This window comes from Lycorma delicatula, chromosome 12 (genome assembly GCF_047948215.1).
Source record: "Lycorma delicatula isolate Av1 chromosome 12, ASM4794821v1, whole genome shotgun sequence".
Classification (NCBI taxonomy): domain Eukaryota; kingdom Metazoa; phylum Arthropoda; class Insecta; order Hemiptera; family Fulgoridae; genus Lycorma; species Lycorma delicatula.
In genome coordinates, this window is record NC_134466.1 from 69711063 (window position 1) to 69730847 (window position 19785).

The 19785-nt window shown below is 29.8% G+C and overlaps 1 protein-coding gene across 1 annotated transcript; it reads right to left on the minus strand.

Moving 5' to 3' along the window:
* Window positions 1–4256: 4256 nt before the first annotated feature.
* On the minus strand, window positions 4257–19145 carry LOC142332799 (uncharacterized). The gene is made up of 4 exons (XM_075379414.1): window positions 19130–19145; window positions 15137–15334; window positions 11954–12220; window positions 4257–4411 (listed from the first exon to the last, which is right to left on the minus strand). Exons 1-4 carry the CDS (start codon window positions 19143–19145, stop codon window positions 4257–4259), a joined length of 636 nt encoding a protein of 211 aa, XP_075235529.1.
* Window positions 19146–19785: the final 640 nt, after the last annotated feature.

Sequence of the window (19785 nt, forward strand, 5' to 3'; positions counted from 1 at the left end):
TACAGTTATGGCAACAAACTACCAACAGAATACTTATTTATGATGAGTAAGTGAAAGTATTTCTTGTTAACTGGAAGCATAATTAAAATATATACAAACAAATACTCATTTATAGAGAGAAAGAAAGAGAGACTGAGAGATAGTGTATATCTGTGTAAGTGAACAGTGGATATAAAATTTTTGTTACCAGTTCCACTTGAATGAATTTCATTTATAAATCCATCTAAATTAATTAATTTTTAAATATCACATGAAGTGCTATTTTTCTGAAAAAAGTATGTCTTCAGGGAGTTATTTATTTTGGACAATGAGATCTAAAAAAATGTCCAATTTGATTTTACAAATTTTTTAGTCAAAATTGTACTAAAAATACTGGTTGTGGAGAATCATGTTTTTGAGGTTAACTTCTGTGTTTATATATAATGATCAGAGATAAGCAGGATAGGAGTACCAGGGATAAGCAGTATAGAAAAGAGCCATGAAGAAATTATCTAAATTACCTCTTCTTTCTACTCTAAACGTAACTGTACCCTACTCTAAGAAACAAATCACCTTCTCCCACTAGAAAAAAATTTCTCTATATATGAGTGGTAATTGAATTAACATAATATTTTAACAAACTGTAACTGATTTTTTTAAAAATTGTTCTGGTAGTTTATTTTGAAACCACATCAGTTTAAATATAACAACAATCATCATTTAAATTTCTCAGATATTATTATTGAAGTGGTTTTAATATCAAGCAGAGATATCAGTAAAAAAACAATATTCGTCATGTCCATATTCAGGTTCATCATCTGCTGTTTTGCCTGGTAGCAGCTTCCTTACACTGCCGTTGTCTCCATATGTTTCTTCACAAGATTTCTCCTTTGTCCTCTTGCAGTTTATAATTTGTTCACCTCATTTATTAACTTCATCCTTCATCTTCTTCACTTCATTTCTCTTCTACTGGCCCTTCCATTTATATGTCAAGATTCCACTTCTATTTATTTCTATCCACATCTCAAAAGATTCAATCCAGGGGCACTTATTCAACAAAACATTCCATACCTAGAGTTTAGCTAACCTCTTCCTTAATTAAGTTCAGACTTTCACAACTTAGCAATTTCCTCTTCTGAAGGCTTCCTTTGCCATTACTGTATTCATTTTATTTCTATTGCACTCTTCCATCTTCTGTCACTATAGTATCCAAATATCTGTAATTTTTTTCTCTCTATTTTTCCTTCCTTGATCTTATATTCAGGCTAATTATTTATAAAGAAATCCCTCAGTTAAGCAACAGCTAATACTGATAACACATGCATTTAATTTTCAACATCTACACTATTAACGAGTCATCACAATATCAGCTGATTTTTGAAGTCGAGAGTATTAAGGTTCGAGTTCTTGCAAAGGCAGTTGTTTTTATATGCATTTGACTGCGGATACCGATGTTCTTTGGTGGTTGGGTTTCAATTAGCCACACATCTCGGAGTGGTTGGCCTGACTCTGTTCAAGACTACACATTTACACAATTTACTCATTTACTACTACAAATACACGCCGGACTGTGCACAGATGCCTTGGCATCACTGCAGAGTATTTTTGAATCATGTCACTGTGCAGTTATTCTGTAACCTAGAGTAGATAAACAAATAACTAATAAATAAATTGGATTTGAATTTGGGTCCTGGAATAACAGGAAATAGAATCAATGTAAAGATGATACTTGTGGTTTATTTTTTAATATACACATATGTTAACAAATCGTACAGTCATACAAAATTTTATATTTTTATGAATTAATTAATGATAGGCGTTTAAAAAAAACGCGAAATGTGATATTATATAACTGTCATTAGAGATTCTATAATCTGTAAATAAACTTATACTGTGCAGACATTATAACGGACCGCCTTTTGCATAAATTTATTTAGCCAATGTTACTAAGAAAATTGTGAATTTATAAAACATAAACAGTTAATATTACAAATAAATCTGAAAATAAGGAAAACTCAAATTGTTTACAAACATTTTATTCAAAATCTAAAATTAAATGGCCATTCTGATTGTAAAAAAAATATCAGTAGATGCTGCGAAAATGGTAAATATTTAATAAGGAAGTTAAAAGTAATAATAATAATAAACAATGTTAATAGACAATTCTTAAAAATAGAGTATTTCAAATCAAATATTTTAAATAATCGATAATACAGTATTTATAAAAAAATTGGTATTTTTAACATAGTTTAATGAATAAAAATAATATTTTACTTTATATAAACATGTCTTTTATAGTTTTCTTTTTCCAAACCTTTTTTCTCCCAAATTTATTTCAATAATTGTTCTGCACTATCTTTGGGTTTTTCCCCAAAGTCGAGAGTTCCAAGGTTCAAATCCTAGTAAAGGCAGTTATTTTTATACAGATTTGAATATTAGATCGTGGAGATCAGGTTCTTTGGTGGTTGGATTTCAATTAACCACTCATCTCAGGAACGGTCAACCTGAGACTACAAGATTATACTTTATTTACATTCATTATCATCCTCTGAAGTACTATCTTACGGTGATTCTGGAGGCTAAACAGAAAAAGAAAGCTATTTTTTTTTTTGTAATAATTCAAACCTAAATTTTTCCTTATACAAATAAAAATATTTTTTACTTTTAAAAATTACAATGCATACTAGAATTAATTTTAAAAACAAAAAAATGTATTATATTTTTAGCAGATTAAAAAAAAAAAAAAAACTAGAGATAAACATTAAAAAACACGACTTCTGAAAAAAAACAACATTACTCTTTAATATCATGTGGGTGACATTTTGTATACAATATAACTTTTTAAGTTTATTTAAACATTCACATAAATAAATATATAACCTATTACACTTCCGGTAATGTAAGAATTCCAACACAGGGTCATAATCTAAATCGGTTCAGCCGTTGAGTTTATGCAGAGGAACATACATACATACACCCTAAATGCATTACACTCATTTTTGTTCCAAGTTTCACCAAGTCACCAAGTTTCCAAGTTTCATCGCAATTAGATGAATGGTATAGGAACACATAACGGGGCAAACAAACATTCATTTTTATTTATACAGATTACAAATACTTTAAAATGCAATTATTTTTATATACATCAAGTTTAACTTCCATTATTGACCATCCATCAAGTTTAACTTAAAATTAAAAACAATTTCCTTTTTAAATTAATGGAATTATTTACTAATGTCCTTTTAGAGATATTTAAAAACAATTTCCTTTTTAAATTAATGGAATTATTTACTAATGTCCTTTTAGAGATATTATACCTCAATGTTCAGATTTTATGTAGGCTAGATTACATGACTGCTTTTGTTTCAGTTCATTATATTAGTTAAATTATATAACTGTGAATTAAATTTGTGTTATATGTACTAAGTTGTTGGAATTTTTTTATAATATTTAGTGCCAAGGATGAGTTTAGTATGTATTTTTAGTATAAAAATGATTTTTATTAATTATATGTGGGCAGTATGTAAATGTTATTTTCTATTTTATGGTTAGTTTACACATATGCACAACTGTAAAATATACAATATACATATTACTCGCCTCCTGTAACAACAATGGCTCTTTCATTATTTGATAATGGCTAAATTATTTGATAATACTTACTCTAAATATATGTTAAAAGGTACTATCCTACTTTAGTTACAATTAATTCTCTGATCGGATAACTCAACTACCAAATATGAGTTGTTCTCCTGTTTTGTTTTTCTTTAAGAAGAAATGACTTCTACAGGTATTAACCATTAATAAATAAAACAGCACAAAATGTTTTTAAATCCAGAAATCTACAGAAACTGATTAATTAAAACACAATTTTAGTATTTAGCATTTTATTTTGCTTTAAAACACCTTTAATTTTCCAGTAGACTTCTTTAAACACATTAAGTGTTATAGAATAATCAGATTGTAAGATATGCAATTTACTATCTGACCAACTACATATATAAATATCTCGCACAGATAATTTAATTCAAAACAGATTACGGTTAAGTGGGAATGTATTATGTGAAATTTACTTAGAATAAGAAAATCAACACAAAGACCAATTTCCCTTTTAATTTAAGCAGGGCTTTCCACTCTGAATAGAAATGTTTTTTCTTGTTTTTTTTAAATTTATTCAAAGAAAATGTCTAAAATGTATTATCAAAATTCTTACATTATTACTGGATAAATCTACATATAATAAAATAATTATTTATCCAACATGTAAAAAATATTATTTAATTAAAATTTCTCTCACTATTATACCAACTAAAAAATATCTCTATTACTTGTGGTACTGGAGATGTACGTGTTGCGGGTTTGTCTTTATTAGTATCACTAGTATTATTATTATCATTTGTATTTGATTCAACAGTTTGATTCTTTTTTTTACCTATAATAAAAAAAAAATGTTTTCTATATTTTTAGGAAGAAAACACAATATATAAAAATAAAATCTTATAATTACTTTATGAACAAAAACTAATAAAATAATTATCTCAATATAAATCAACATGTTTTTTTTTCTAATTCCCACATTTACTTAAAACTTACAAACTACAGAACAATGTTAAGCATTCTTTTACCATTGCATTTGGTTTAAGGAGTAAAATTTAATTATAGGACTATTACTACAGTCTGTGTAGCCAGTAAATACAGAGATCACCATACTTTTAAAATATAAACTTTTATGTAGGAAGTATCATTGTCTAAATTACATTCTGTAAGAGACAGATATACAAACCCTATAAATGAATCTAGTGCAGAGTAAATTCTGTTTTGAAATTTCATTTAACAGGATATTTTTCCTTATGGAAAAGGAATTTAAAAAGAATGTAATCGCTTCAAAATTCTTATGTGTAAGAAAGGTTTGTTGTTTTTTATAGCAAGCACTATGTACTATGTACATATTAAACTAACTTAAATTCACTGAAAATGGAGAAGGATTTTTTGTCATATTACTTTGTTTATTAAGCAAGTTAATACCAAAAAATGTAGTTTTCTAGAAGACTTTTTTAAGGGATTTATTTATTCGCTAGTAAATATTTCAATAAAAGTTACCGAAGATTTCAATTAAAATCTTACAGAATGAACTTATTTTAATTAACACAGAAATTTATACAATTAAATTCTTTGCCATTACATTTTAAATTTACTAGCAAATTAATAAAGGCCAAATAGAAACTTATCATCAAGAAAAATTAATTTTTGGCATTTACTCTCTTTGAAAACAAAGTAATACAGAAAAAAAATTAAACCCGTTTCCTTTTTGGTGAATCTAATTTATGCACTCAGGATATAGTTTAACAAATGGAGGAAAATAACATTTTTAACAAATTTTCTTTTTATTTTTGAACTTGTTATTTTTTTACAAAAACAACTTTCATGATTTACCAGTGAAAAATTTCAAGTAATGAAAATTATGTGAACAGAATTTTGAAACTACTTTCATCAAATTTCTCTTTTGATATTTATTTCCTTTGCAGAAAGTTAATTTATTTGTAGATAGCAGTATACTTTATTGAAATGTTTCAAGGGAACGAGAATTTAAGAAATCAAAAGTTAAAACAATTTTCAAATGAACCATTTTATTAACAAAATTATATTTTTCTTCATTTTTTTGCGTAATGATATTTTTCACTAATGAAATGTCACATGTATAATACTAAAGCTTTAATTAAGCAGTTCTTTTACTAATCTGTAAGGCGATATATCTTTTGAAATTACTTCCTTAAATTTTGTAATCTGCCGTTTTGTTTAACTTTGTATAAAAATAATATACCTTTTTCAGTACCTGTCATCATTACTGCTATTAATTGTTATTCAAATTAATTAGAATCATGAGTTGAGTATGTATCTCCTAAAGATTGAATTGAGTAGTTACATTCGAATAAATTACTCTACCAAAAAGGTAATAAGGCAATACGAAACTGATATGAAAACCGATAAAAACTACCGAAAAAATTACAATGAAATTGTAAACCATGCAGTAAGAGTTTCGCAGATATTATTTCTTCCACTCAATAAACGACATCAGTATCATTTTTAACAAAACTATACTGATATCAAAAAAGTTAAGACATTACATTTCTATTATCAAAATCTGTTATTAATTAGAATCTTCTTTAAAAAAAAAATAAATGTTAAATATATGTAATAGACAATAGATACACAATAATAGATAATGAAAAAATGTTAAAGCATTCCATACAATAGGAAAAATCTGTTACAAAACTCTTACTGGCCTGATTTAATTTATTTAACAACGAATAATCATAAGAATTGTATTATTTCTGTAAATGTGATATGTATTATTTGTTGTTTAGTAAATTAGATCAGTAAGAAATTTTAACAAATTTCCTTTTTATTACTTTTAGACAATGAACTGTTTAACAAATTTCATCACCAATTTTGTTTACATTCTGCAGTAAGCAGAGGGGATTATCATGATGAACCATTTTCTCAAACTCCATACATTCTTAACCTCATCACCACACCACTTTTCTTTGCCAATTAATTTCTTCAAGGTGAACTTTACTAGCATTTAAAAATCAGACAATTTTTTTAATTATTCATTTATTTACTACTGAAAACAGTAATAACAAATTTATAATCATCAAATATAATACTGTACATTATCAAAATAAGACAACAGGGAACAAATTGACTTTTTAATCACTGGTGAGAGTCCACCAGTATTTCCAGTGGAAATACTATGCGCAATATTCTTTAATTTGGAAATGAAACATTTATTTATATATATATATATATATATATATAAATATATATATATATTGTAGCTGAATGGTTTCAACAGCACATGGCATTTCAGACCCTTAGTCACAAAGTTAAACAAGATTGCCTGGATGAGAAGACTGGACCATGCTAAGCTATGTCTCTATGACAAAATATTAGCCGACATAAATGGCCCAGATGCCCAACAGCATTGATCACCAGATTCTGGGCATCTTTGCTGCATTCCCGCTGATAGTAACAGTAACCATCAGCAACCTGTCTCAGAGGTCCATCAGATCAAGACCTGAATGCATCCACCTAGATGGGAGGAGTTGTTACCAGATGCTGTGCTTACTACCAGCAAGCACAATGCTAGCCGGTAGATGTCAGGGGAACTGGCAGTCCATTTATGCGCCTGAATACGTGCTCCTCCTACCAAACCAGTTACTGCACAATGGCCTCATCATAGTTGGCTGCACTCCATCATGTGCAAGTGGCTTTATAAGCAGCAGCATAGTAATGCGAGAGCATTCATTTACGGACCACCACCCGAAGACCAAGTACAACAAGAAAAAGGAAGTTCACTGACTAGCCAAATGTGTACTCTTACAGCAGATTGACCAACAAGGTTCTAAGATGCCATGTGCCATCAGAGCAATTTGGCAACAATATATATTGTATTATATAGATAGTAATTTTGTTTCAAAGCACTTTTATTCAATAACATAATAAAATAATATTGTATTTCAGATTAATTAAGTTTATCAATGTGACACTAATCAAATAGTGTATTCAGCAGGCAAGAAGTAGTATTTACAGTTAAATGGCTGGTTAGCTTATCACATATTTGTTTTCAAAATGTTTGTTATTGTTAAATGACTCCATCATAAGTAATGTTTTTTTCCCATCATAACTAATGTTAGCAACTCATAAATAATCAATAAATATAAACGGTAAAAAAAAAAATGTTGCCCAGAAAGGCCAAACATTTATTGAAATCTTAGTGCTCAACAGGTTTTTTTTCTTTTAAATGGGTGAAAAACCAGATACATTATTATTACCTGAAAAAATAAGTAACAGAATACCTTATTACATCAAACTATAAAAAATATGTACAAAAAAGTAATACCATCAATGGTAAAAACAACTACAGCTGACAAAGGAACATAAAACAACTCATGACTAATCAACATCTATGAGTAAAATAAGAAAAATATTAATAAGTAATTTCTATTTAATGATTAAATACATTCATTTATAACAGAGAAAAGGGAAACAATTAAACAGGTGAGCAGTAATGAATGGTATAATACTTGGAGGAAATCAACTGAAATAAAAACATAATAGCAAACTACAATTATTGCTGACTGAAATTTATTGCTGACTTGGTGACAAGAAAGTTGATTTTCTTGAGGTGTGGTTGTTGGAGAGGAGCTTCCTTGATCGGAAGCCATAGGGAGCAACAAATCACCAGAGTTGAAGAATTTCTGGAAAAACTTCAGAAAAGGAAATTATTCTGGTGTGAGGTAAAGGTAGTGATGCTCTTTTGTATGGAAACTATATTTCGCATAGCATTTGTCAGGGTAATTAAACTAAGCAAGACAGTGAGAAAAATAAAATTTGGATGAATGATAAAGATAATGATAAATAGCAATAACAATAAACACAGAAAAAGATGGGTTAACAGCCAAAATAATAACAGATTTTTTTAATAATTCGTATTATACAATAAATGAATTTTGAAAAGCATTAAACACAATTATGAATTAAAAAATAAACTATTCCAGAAAAATAAAGAACGATGCTACACTAATAACGATGATGTAATAAAAAAAGATTATAATTAAATTCATATGACTAAAATAAAAGCATACCTTCATTTCCAATGAGAGACATGTCATTCGAGTGGGCTGTCAAAATGAAACAAAGAAAAGAAGATATGAGAAACATTTTAATTCAAAATAATCAAATTCAATTTAAGAATTTATAATGGTACAGTTTTAGAGACAAAATAATTTTGAATCTATCAATATAATTTTAAAAACTGGATTTCAAATAGACATCCATTAAATATTTTATGTTTTTAAGATGATCTATGTAACGCAGATAGACGAGAAAGAAACTTACATATTTTAACAAGAAAGCAAGATATTTATATTAAGGATTCTGAAATTGTGAGAAGAAAAAATAAACAAATTAGTTCTACATGAGTTTTCAAAGGCAAAAATGAGGTAAAAAGGTGTGAAGAATAAAATTAAGGTACGTAAGAAGCGATATAAATATGTAAAAACAAGAGTAACTGGAATATCCATTCATAACAAACAATGACAATAACAACAATGTGATCAAAGAGCCACGCAAGAACGAATTTATCAAAACAATTTTCACATAAGCAGAGCTTTTTTGTATTTTTATTGTTGTTTAGTAACATTTCAAAATCAAAGAACAAAGATATAAATTACGTTTAATACTGTAGTAATACTGGTCAACCTGAGTACACAAAACTTGGCTGTCCACAATACCTTTACTTCCTCTACATTACAGCCTGTAGAAAAGAAGCGTTAACCATTTCTGGTCCCTGACATAATACTGTTTTATGTCCCTAATAATACTGAATGAACTGTATGTAATATTAGAAAGGTTTTAATACTAACAAATATATTGTTCAAATTGAAATTTTATTCTATGGAATAATATTTCTGTGGAAGCTTTTTTTAATAATCACCTCATATAATATTAGTTTCATTAATTAAATTGAAATATAAGTTAGTTTGAATGTAAATAATATTTAATTTTTAGAGGGCTTTTAATTCTACAAAGACTATATCGAGAAAGTGAAGAACATTTGTGTGTAGCATTCACACAAATGAACTCCAAACAACCAAAGTCAACTTGTTCGTTGCTGTATTATCTTACTTTAAAATGCATAAAAAAGATACTATGAAATTTTGAAGTGTAATCGAGTTATTGAGATTCAAAAAAAAAAAAAGAGGAGGTAGGTTTCAGTTAATTCTGTACCATTTTTTACGTACGTTCAGTCCTTATTATATTTTATAGAGAAATTTATTTGGTGGTCACAATATTTTTTAAGGAAAAATTACAATGTTCACATAAATAATTTGAAGTTTTATTGCTGACTTCATAGTTTAGTAATGGATTAAAATAATGTACTGGAAAGCAACCCCAAATCATTCTATCAAAAAAAGATTTTTACATAAAAGTAGTTGCAAAACTTAAGGTCAAATGTTCTTGATGATAGTTTTAGTTCAAGCTGAGTAGCAGTTTCTATCATTTCTTTGCATTCCTTTTCTTATTTTTAACAATAAATAAATTTTTCATAAATGTGTTTTATGCAAATGAAATAACTTCAATGCAAGCAGTTTTGTAGGGCTTACCTTAAAATAAAAAATGGCATTTCTAGCCTTTAAATAAAAATTTTTGAAGTTCAAGCCAAATAAAAGATATTGTTAGTTGCTCATAACTTAATCCTGACTTATAATTAAAAATTAAAAGAATAATTTAAGAAGTGTTATTCTATATTAAGTTTATTAATCTTTGCCCTAAAGAAATTGAGTTCACTCTTCACTTCATTATCAATACATCATGACAGACCATTCTGGAGAACTTACTCTTATGATGAAACAGAAAAAAAAAATACAAGAGTAAATAATTTTATATTGATGGATCTAATCAATTTCCTGAAATTTCAAGATCTCTATTACACAAAATCACTGGTGAAAAAATTGTTTACATAGAACAATTCTATTATTACTATCTGAAGAAGGTAAGACAAATTATGGAAGCAGTCTTAACGTTTCACAAATAATTTAGGAGAGTAAAGTATCTACTTAAAGGATCTCGCTTCCCCTGCTGAAATCATATGAAATTATGTTTATACATGATTTTCATCACATGATATGATTTTCATAAGTTTAATCAATTTTAATGAACTGTTACTTAAGTCATTTTGAAACTGATAGGGTAAAAAATGGTGTCACAAAGCACACAAAAAAATTTATCACACAATATGATAAATGTTGAAATATGTAGAATAAGAAAAATATTATTATAATAATAAAAATATTGTAAAATGATTATTTCTTTTAAATTCATTGCAGAAAAATATTGTTTATTTTCTAGATGAGAATATGAGTTTATATTTAGTATGGGTATATACAGGGGGTGTATCACAAAGTCCTCCCAGGATTTTCATAACCTATTCTGCTTGTGAAAGTAATGGAAAAAGTTTTTATAAACATATGTCCTAAAATACTTCTTGCAAGTTACAGCTAGTAAAAGATTTCACTTCGGTTTCAGCTACCATGGTAAAATGAGGTCGTACTGAAATTTTTAGAATGTTAATTAAAGGGCAGAATTTAGTGATTTCTTATGGTTTTTGATTTAAAAAATAGAAAAAAAAAATAGGTCCTGTACTAACCATACCTGTAGTAGTTTTTGATAAATCTGCTGTGAAAACTAATAAATTGGGGTAAAACCCCCTGTTTTTTTATGTGTGATGTACAATAACTTTGTTAAATGGGTAATAAAACAGATAAAACTTTTAAACAAAACTTGTACAGAATTTAAATTTGAACAAAATGTTGTAAGATAAATAGTGAAATAAAACAAAGAAAAGTTAGAATATTATTTAGAAACAGTGCACTATATCAAGTGCATTATATATACCGGTTTATAAATATTCAAAAATGTATTTTAATAAATATATTTTTGTTCTGTACACAATATTTTTCATCCATCCCGACATAAAAATTTTAAGGTGTTAGATCAAGCAATCTTGGAGGCCAGGAATGTGGATCTCTATGATCAATTCACTTTTCAGGGAAATGATTTAAGTAGTGGAAACAACAAGAGAAGTGGGGAGGTGCACCATTGTGCTGGAAGTATACTCTGTCTTTCAGTACTACAGGAACAACTTTAAACAACTGTAGCACTTCTTCTTGAAGAAAGTGCAAGTAGACCTGAGTATTTAAGCAGCTAGTTAACATACATGTGCAGAAGAATATCCTCATGAAACAGTGGAAGGCAATTTTCAACACACATTTGGCGTCAATGTATATATGCATATACGCATGGCATGTAATATGCATGGTCCAAACAGCTGATTTTGAAGAAGGCCGCACCATACATTGACGCCAAATGTGTGTTGAAAATTGCCTTCCACTGTTTCATGAGGATATACTTCTGCACATGTATGTTAACTGTCTAAGTTGTTGACGCCACCACAAATGAAATTTGCCTTGTCGGTAAACAAAACAAACTTGTAGAGTTGTCAATTTGTATTCCACCAGTTGCAGAACTCCAAGTGAAGCGGACAGCGGACAGTCTCCTGGATGAAGATGTTGAACTGGTTGTTTATGACAAACATAAAAATTGCTTTGTTTAGATGTTCTCCAAGCCATTGAATGTGAAACTCTGATTTGCTTAGAAAGACTTATAGTACTGTTGCCTGAAAAAAATTTTTATTTATTTTACAATTGTGTGCAATTTCCAGTTTTTTTAAATTTGTTAACAGTAAATTTTGTTTTTACAAATTTTTCTTATCGCATAAAAAGAATTTGGTTTCTGTTTACATTAAATAAGTACTTTTCTGACAAATGTAGTAATGTACTATTTCTAAATAAAATTTGAATTTTTCTAACTTTTCTTTGTTTTATTCAACTTTTCTTACACCATTTTGTTCAGATTTAAATTCTTAACAAGTTTTGTTTAAAAGTTTTATATGTTTATTACTCATTTAACAAAGTTATTTTAAGTCGAACAAAAAACAGGTTTTTTACCCTAATTTATTGGAAAACCAATAAATTAGGGTAAAAAACCTGTTTTTTAATTTCCCAGATTTCTCAAAAATTACTGCAAGAATGATTCTGGGACCTATTTTATTCAAGTTTTCAGGTCAAAACCTATAAGAAACCATTAATTCTGCCCCTTAATTAACACCCTAAAAATTTTAGTATGACCTCATTTCACCATGGTAGCTGAAATCAGAGTGAAATCTTTCACTAGCAACTCACAAACAAAGCATTTTAGGACATCTGTTTATATGAGCTTTTTCCATTATTTTCACGAGGAGAATATGTTATGAGAGTCCCGAGAGAACATTGTGATATACCTGAATAGTATAGCATTTATATATTTTTTTTCTAAATCTACCCTTTTGGAAATCATATTCCTCTGCACTATATAAATTATACTGATCCAATCAACCCAAGTACAGAATTAATAAAATAAAATATGATGACACCTACCTTATTCCATAATCCAAGTAAGAGTGCTTTCACAATTACAATTCCATATAGACTAGCTAGCTCTCTCTTTTTTCCTGTTTAGCCTCCGGTAACTACCGTTTAGATAATTCTTCAGAGGATGAATGAGGATGATGTGTATGAGTGTAAATGAAGTGTAGTCTTGTACATTCTCAGTTCGACCATTCCTGAGATGTGTGGTTAATTGAAACCCAACCACCAAAGAACACCGGTATCCACGATCTAGTATTCAAATCCGTGTTTACTAGGACTTGAACGATGTAACTCTCAACTTTCCAAATCAGCTGATTTGGGAAGACGCGTTAACCACTAGACCAACCCGATGGGGCTAGACTAGCTAGCTGAAGTTGTGCAACTGTACAGAATTGAATATTATGAATTATCAGTGTCTGAAGAAGTGCTGCTATCTACAGCAGCTTTTGAGATTGTGTCATCCTCATATTCTGTATGTAGGTTGATCAAATTAAATTTACTTTAATATATATATATATATATAATCTTTCTAAAATGTCAAAAACCCCTATTATTTGTATTAATATTGTATTCTGTACATGATAATATATAGTTGCCTGTAAAAAAAAATGGCTGCAAGTAGTGGTTGCCATTATTTGAACTATTTACTTTCAGTCTGGATGAGTGTGAATGAGACAGAAGGAATGCACGTGCTTCATGTTGTAAAAAAGAATGCAGTGCAACTATCGTGTACAGAAAAAATTAAACTTCAATTTAGTATATAATTATTTTTGAAAAACATAATGAGCATAAATAATTAACAATAACATACCTGTTTACACCTGGTAACTTGGAGGTTGTGGCTGACTGAAAACTGGCAACCATTTTTTTTTACATTCTTCACATCATTTTCTTTCAAATGACATTTAATTCACATAAAAAAATATAAATGCAATTCGTTAAAATATATTAATTACAATACATTTAATTAAAGGTAATTGCGGCTAATTTTTGCTAGGCAACCCGGCAGTAAAGTATTAAATTATCATTAACCATTCACTTAAATCGAGTTTCATTAAAAAAACAGATACCTGCAGAAATCGGGTGCTGGATCTTAGACTATAAACATAAAAATAAATTTAATATGATGAACCTTCAGACAGAATATGAGGACAGTATTTTGAAAGGTGTAGTAGATGGCACCACCATCTATTTTGACAGAGATGTATAATTTAATGTATTTCAATCAGTATAGAAAAGTAAGTTCAGTTAAATGAACATGCATAATTGCTTTAATTAAAATTATTTTTATTTGATTTTAATTTGAATTCTTTATTTATATTTTTAATTTTAATTTGTTTTTACGCCTTGATGTCATATTTTTACATATGTAAACATTTTTACAATTTAATTTTTAATGTTATTTTAATTAATTTTTCATACTTTTAAATTTTACTTTAATTTTTAATTTAACAGAATAAAAGTTTAAAATAAAAAGTGCAAAAATAAAATAAATAAATGCATATGTATTATATTTTACGAAGTTTGTAATGTAATTTGGGATGAATATATAATGCAGCTGATGTTACAAGTAAATCACGAAAGTGCTCCTGCATACATTATGGAATAAGGTAAGTCATCCTACTTTATTTATTATGTACTTTGGTTGATGTAATTAAATATATATATATTGTTATTGTTATTATTATATGTATAACAATAACAGAAGTAAATCCACAACAATAAAAAAAATTTATAAATAATTAGCAGGTTTCCAGAACACAAAAATTCTTTAAAATATTATTTCCGTTCGCGTGCACGAAGTTCAAAAGATTGCAAATGTGGTTTTATCTTAAAATAAAAAGTACATCTGCTAAAAAATAAAATCTTAGAAAACTAATGCGTGAACTCTGTTATCATAAAACTGTTTAATTATCATTAATTTTAAATACTTCTTACCAAGAATGTAGGAATATTTTATTTTTAATAAAGAAACACAAACACCTGATAAAAAAACCAGGTAGCCTGAAAAACAGAATTCATTAAAATTTTAATAAATGTTTAGTACTTACTAAAATCTAATTAAACGATATAATTAATCGGTACAACTGAACTTATTACATTAGATAAGGAAATACAGTACTCACCCTGATTATCTTTAACAAGAACATGTTCAGACATGGAGAATCTGTCAGATTTTGATGCTGAACGAAGACTAGAATACAATACACAGCACATCCATTCAATCAGACCTACAATACTTTCTGAATCAGAATGAACTTTACTTGGATTTTTATCTGCTTCTCCTGTGATACCGAGAAAGAATCCAGGATTGCAGTTCTTATCTAAAGAAAAAATATACCAGAAAAAGATTATAAAAACTGGTTCATCACCTTATCGAGGATGACAATCTATTAACAATTGAAGAAATTGCTTCTGAAATCAAAACAAACTATGACAGTGCTGAGACAATCATTACTGGTGATCTTGGATGTAAAAAATTGACAGCATGATGGGTCCCTCGTCTTCTCACTGAAGGTTAGCAGCTCTATCAGCTAGAGGTGTGCCAGCGGTTGCCGAGTCATTACCAATCTGAAGAATTTATTTTGCATTAAATCATAACCTGTGATGGGTGCACCATTACACCCCAGAATCAGAACAGGCAAGTATGGAGTGGCGAAAAATGGGAGAAACCGCACCCATTAAAGCCAAAACTCAACTGTCAGCTGGAAAGGTTCTGGCCACAGTTTTTTTTTGATTTCGAAGGAGTTTTGCATGTTGACTTTCTCCATGAACATTGTACAGTGAATTCTGTGTACTACTGCCAACTTTTAGATGAAGCAAAATTCGCACATAATCAAAAAAGACGTCAATTTCCAATCTGAGATTTCATTCTCCTTCATGACAATGCTTGGCCCCATACCACGGCTCAAACTCCAGAAAAAATTGCATCCTTATTCGGGACTACACTGGAGCACCCTCCATACAGTTCGGACTTATTCCCTTGCGATTATAATTTGTTTAGGCCAATAAAAGAAGCACTTTGAGGACAGAAATTTGAAGACAATGCTGCTCTTGAAGCGTTAATGTGTAACACCACCTTCATTTTACGATGGTGGGATCAAAAAACTACTTATCCGCTGCAAAATATGTGTTTCCAAAGAGGAAATTATGTAAAAAAAAAAATAATACTATGTGTTTTTATTACCCTTCAATTAATTATAAAACAAAATTCTGGTTTACATGTGATTTACTCTTGTACAATAGAAGATAATTATTTAAATGGACTTAATTCTATGTTAGCAGTTCAAGAATTATTAAGCGGATGAATTTTAGCTTTAAATACAGATAAAACCATTGTAATAAGCTTTTCAAGTAAATGTAATGATGATAACTGAAATAACTGCATGGACAGATTTCTTAATAATGATAACAAAAATATTTCTGTTTGCCCATACTGCAAAATTAATGGGGGTTTTTATAAGAAGAAAAAATCTTCTGTAGTAATTACATTGATTTCATTAGTAACAAAAAATGTAATATTTTGGTTTGAAGCATTTTAATTAAAATACAGCTTTTCATCATTATTATATACCTTTTTTTACTTATCGAAGATACTCCAGGTATTTTTTAAATTGAGACAATCATTAAATTGCTGACTACTACAGTATGTTGTCACCAATAGAGGCCACTTCAAACATTTACTCTAAAAAAAAATTTAATTTAAACAAGGCTGCAAAATTACTTATTCTATTTAATATTTATTTTGTATAAATTTAAATAAATCTTGCTGTTTATTATAATTTCATAGGATTTTTTAAATCCTGCTTTCCCATCAAAGTAATCTTTTTATTGTTACCAATAATTAGTGTTTTAATTTACTTAATCATTTTTAAATAAAAAAAGTTCTGCCTTTTACAATGTAAACAATGTTTTACACTTTTAACTACTAATTATTTAGCATTAAAAATGTAAAAAAAGATTCGAGCATCTTCAAATTAATTAATTAAATAGTGATGAAGATGAAATCAACCTGAAAATGTCATAATTTTTAGCAATTGGTTGGTTTTTTATAAATTTGTCTGCAATGAAAGGATTAACATTTTATCTTATATGAGGTGTTTTGATAAAACTAACGATTACTGAGACATTAAACAATTAATTTGGATGCCATTTTGAAATTTGTCAGTGTGTTTACACTGTAATTTTTTATTTTTTTGAGAAAGTTCAAGTAAAGATGTGTATCAAGCATTATAATACAGAGTGATATTTAATCCTGTTACCAAATTTTTAATGTCTGGTAATTTTTTTCTAAGAAAGGGAAATTTTGTTTTGTGACGCGAAGTTGTTAGCGCTACTCAACCGGTATAGATACGGCAGTGTGAGTTGATTCTCCTTGAGCTGTGTAAACTTTTGTGCTGTTTCCGGTTGTGTTACGAACAGAATATCTTTTACCATAGAACAACAAATTTTCACTCTTTAACAATATTTTGCTACGAAATCGTACGCGAGTGTAAAAGAATCATTTCAAATTAATATTGTTAGTGTTCCTCTGCCAGAAAAAATTGTCAATTTCTAGGCTAGCAAATCGATTTCGAGAGACAGGTAGTGTTTTGCGACAGAAAACATAGCAGTCGACCGACTCGCTTGACAGATGATGTTTTAGAGAATGTGAAAACAAGATTGCTCAATTCTCGATGGAAAAGTTTACGAAAACTTTCCATGCAAGTCGGTTTGTCATATTAGAGTGTTCAGAAAGCCGCTAAGAAATTGAAATTGTATCCGTATCGCGTACGATTAGTCCAAGAGCTTCAGCCTCCAGATTTAAACAAGCGATTGCAATATTGCCGTTGTTTTAGGTCTCTTGTAAACAATAACGGAATCAAATTTTTAAACAGTGTTCTTTAATGATGAAGCTTGGATCCATCTCGACGGTTTTGTCAACAGTCAAAACTGTACAATTTGGGTGGTTGAAAATCCTAACCCTTTACAAGACAAATCTTGTAAAGGGTTAGGATAAAGGGTTCTTGCCAATTTGTGTCCCTCCTGGAATCTCAAGAACAGTATTGCTGGTTTCAGCAAGACGGAACTACATGCTACACTTATCGAGAAACCGTGGATTTTCTGCAACAGTTATTTGATGAACGAATAATAAGGAAGGGCTTTTAGCCTCCAAGGTCTCCAGACCTCACATCTCCTGACTACTTTTTGTGGGGCTATATTAAGTCCGAGGCCTTAAAAAACAATCCTCACACTACTACGGTCAATATTACAGATTTAATCACGAATATTTACAATGCAACTCTTAAAAAGGTTTCTGATAATATGCTGAAAAGAGTCTGTGCATGTATAATCGCAAGGGGTGGGCATTTTGAGCATATTTTTTTAGCAATTATGTAAGTAATAGCTCTTTATTAAATCTCTTTTGTAAGTAACAAATACATGTTTTTATTCCACCTAAATTTCCCTTTCTTAAATTACGTTTAAAATTGGGTTTAAAATCTCTCGGAAATGTGTTTTCAACATCGCGGTCGATCCTACGACGATGCATTCGCAACTGTTTTGCTCTGAAAAAGTAGATTTTACAAAACCCTATTCTATCCGTAATCTTTTAGGATTTGACACAACATCCTGCTCCCTAACACATTGCACATATCTCCGATCTGTATTTCGACTGTAAACGCGATACGTATAACCTGTAACATCATCCGAGGATCATACGTAGACGGAGAAGAAAGTCATATAATTCACGAATTCTTTCCTAGCGTCGGGCGCGGATATAAGATAGTCGAAGTACTTCACTTGCGTCATTTACCTGCCGGTGAACACCAAGTCTATACGAAATATATCCGTACGGGTGTGCGACCAGAAATCAGAGCTAATAAATTTTAGCGACGAAGAGATGGCCGTGAGGCTGCATTTGAGACGAAGGAACGATGGGGTTGATTTTTCTCGATGTAGAATATAAATCTCCTCCCGTAACCGCAACAACAGACAATCGGACTGTAAAGCTTAAACGATTAACACGAGAGAACGTGCGTTTTCTCGAATCTTTAGGTTTCACAGTCTTACAGCAGCGCAATGAGCGGCCAGATAATTAATGTCGATTCAGTAAACGCGGTGTTCGATGACACAATTACGGGTAAGGAATACCATACCCACTATCCTTACGCGGCTGCAACATTTAATAACAACGATGAGATACGAATCCCAATTCAGCAACAAGACGTGTACACGCTTCCGTGCGACAGTTACTTACACATCTACGGGTCGTACTGCGACGCTAATGGAGCGGCAGACCCGACGCTAAAATTATGTAACAATTTTGGCGCGTTTCTTTTCGTTAAAATCCGGTACGAAATAGCCGGACAAGCAGTCGATAAGAGTCAGAAACGTAGGCATAACTTCTACAATGAAAAACGCTATTTCGTTCAGGAATTCGGAAAAAGACGAAATTTTCACGGCTGGTGTCGATATCCAATCAGATAACGGCGGTTATATCAGCGGGGAATCTGATAGATTTAGCATTATGTTACCTCTAAGGATGCTCTTAGGTTTCTTCGAGGACTACAACCGAATATTGTTGAACGTAAAACAAGAATTAGTCTTGCTTCGGACTTCCACCGATAATAACACAGTAGTTGTTCCTGCTGGAAAAACGTTCGCATTAAGAATCGTAAAAATCGTTATAGAAAATACCGTACGTGAACGTATCAGATGAAAGAAGGTTTCGCTTCTCAGACTCGTCGATAGAGATGAACCCATTTCTATGGCTTTCCGCAGATGGAATCTGTAC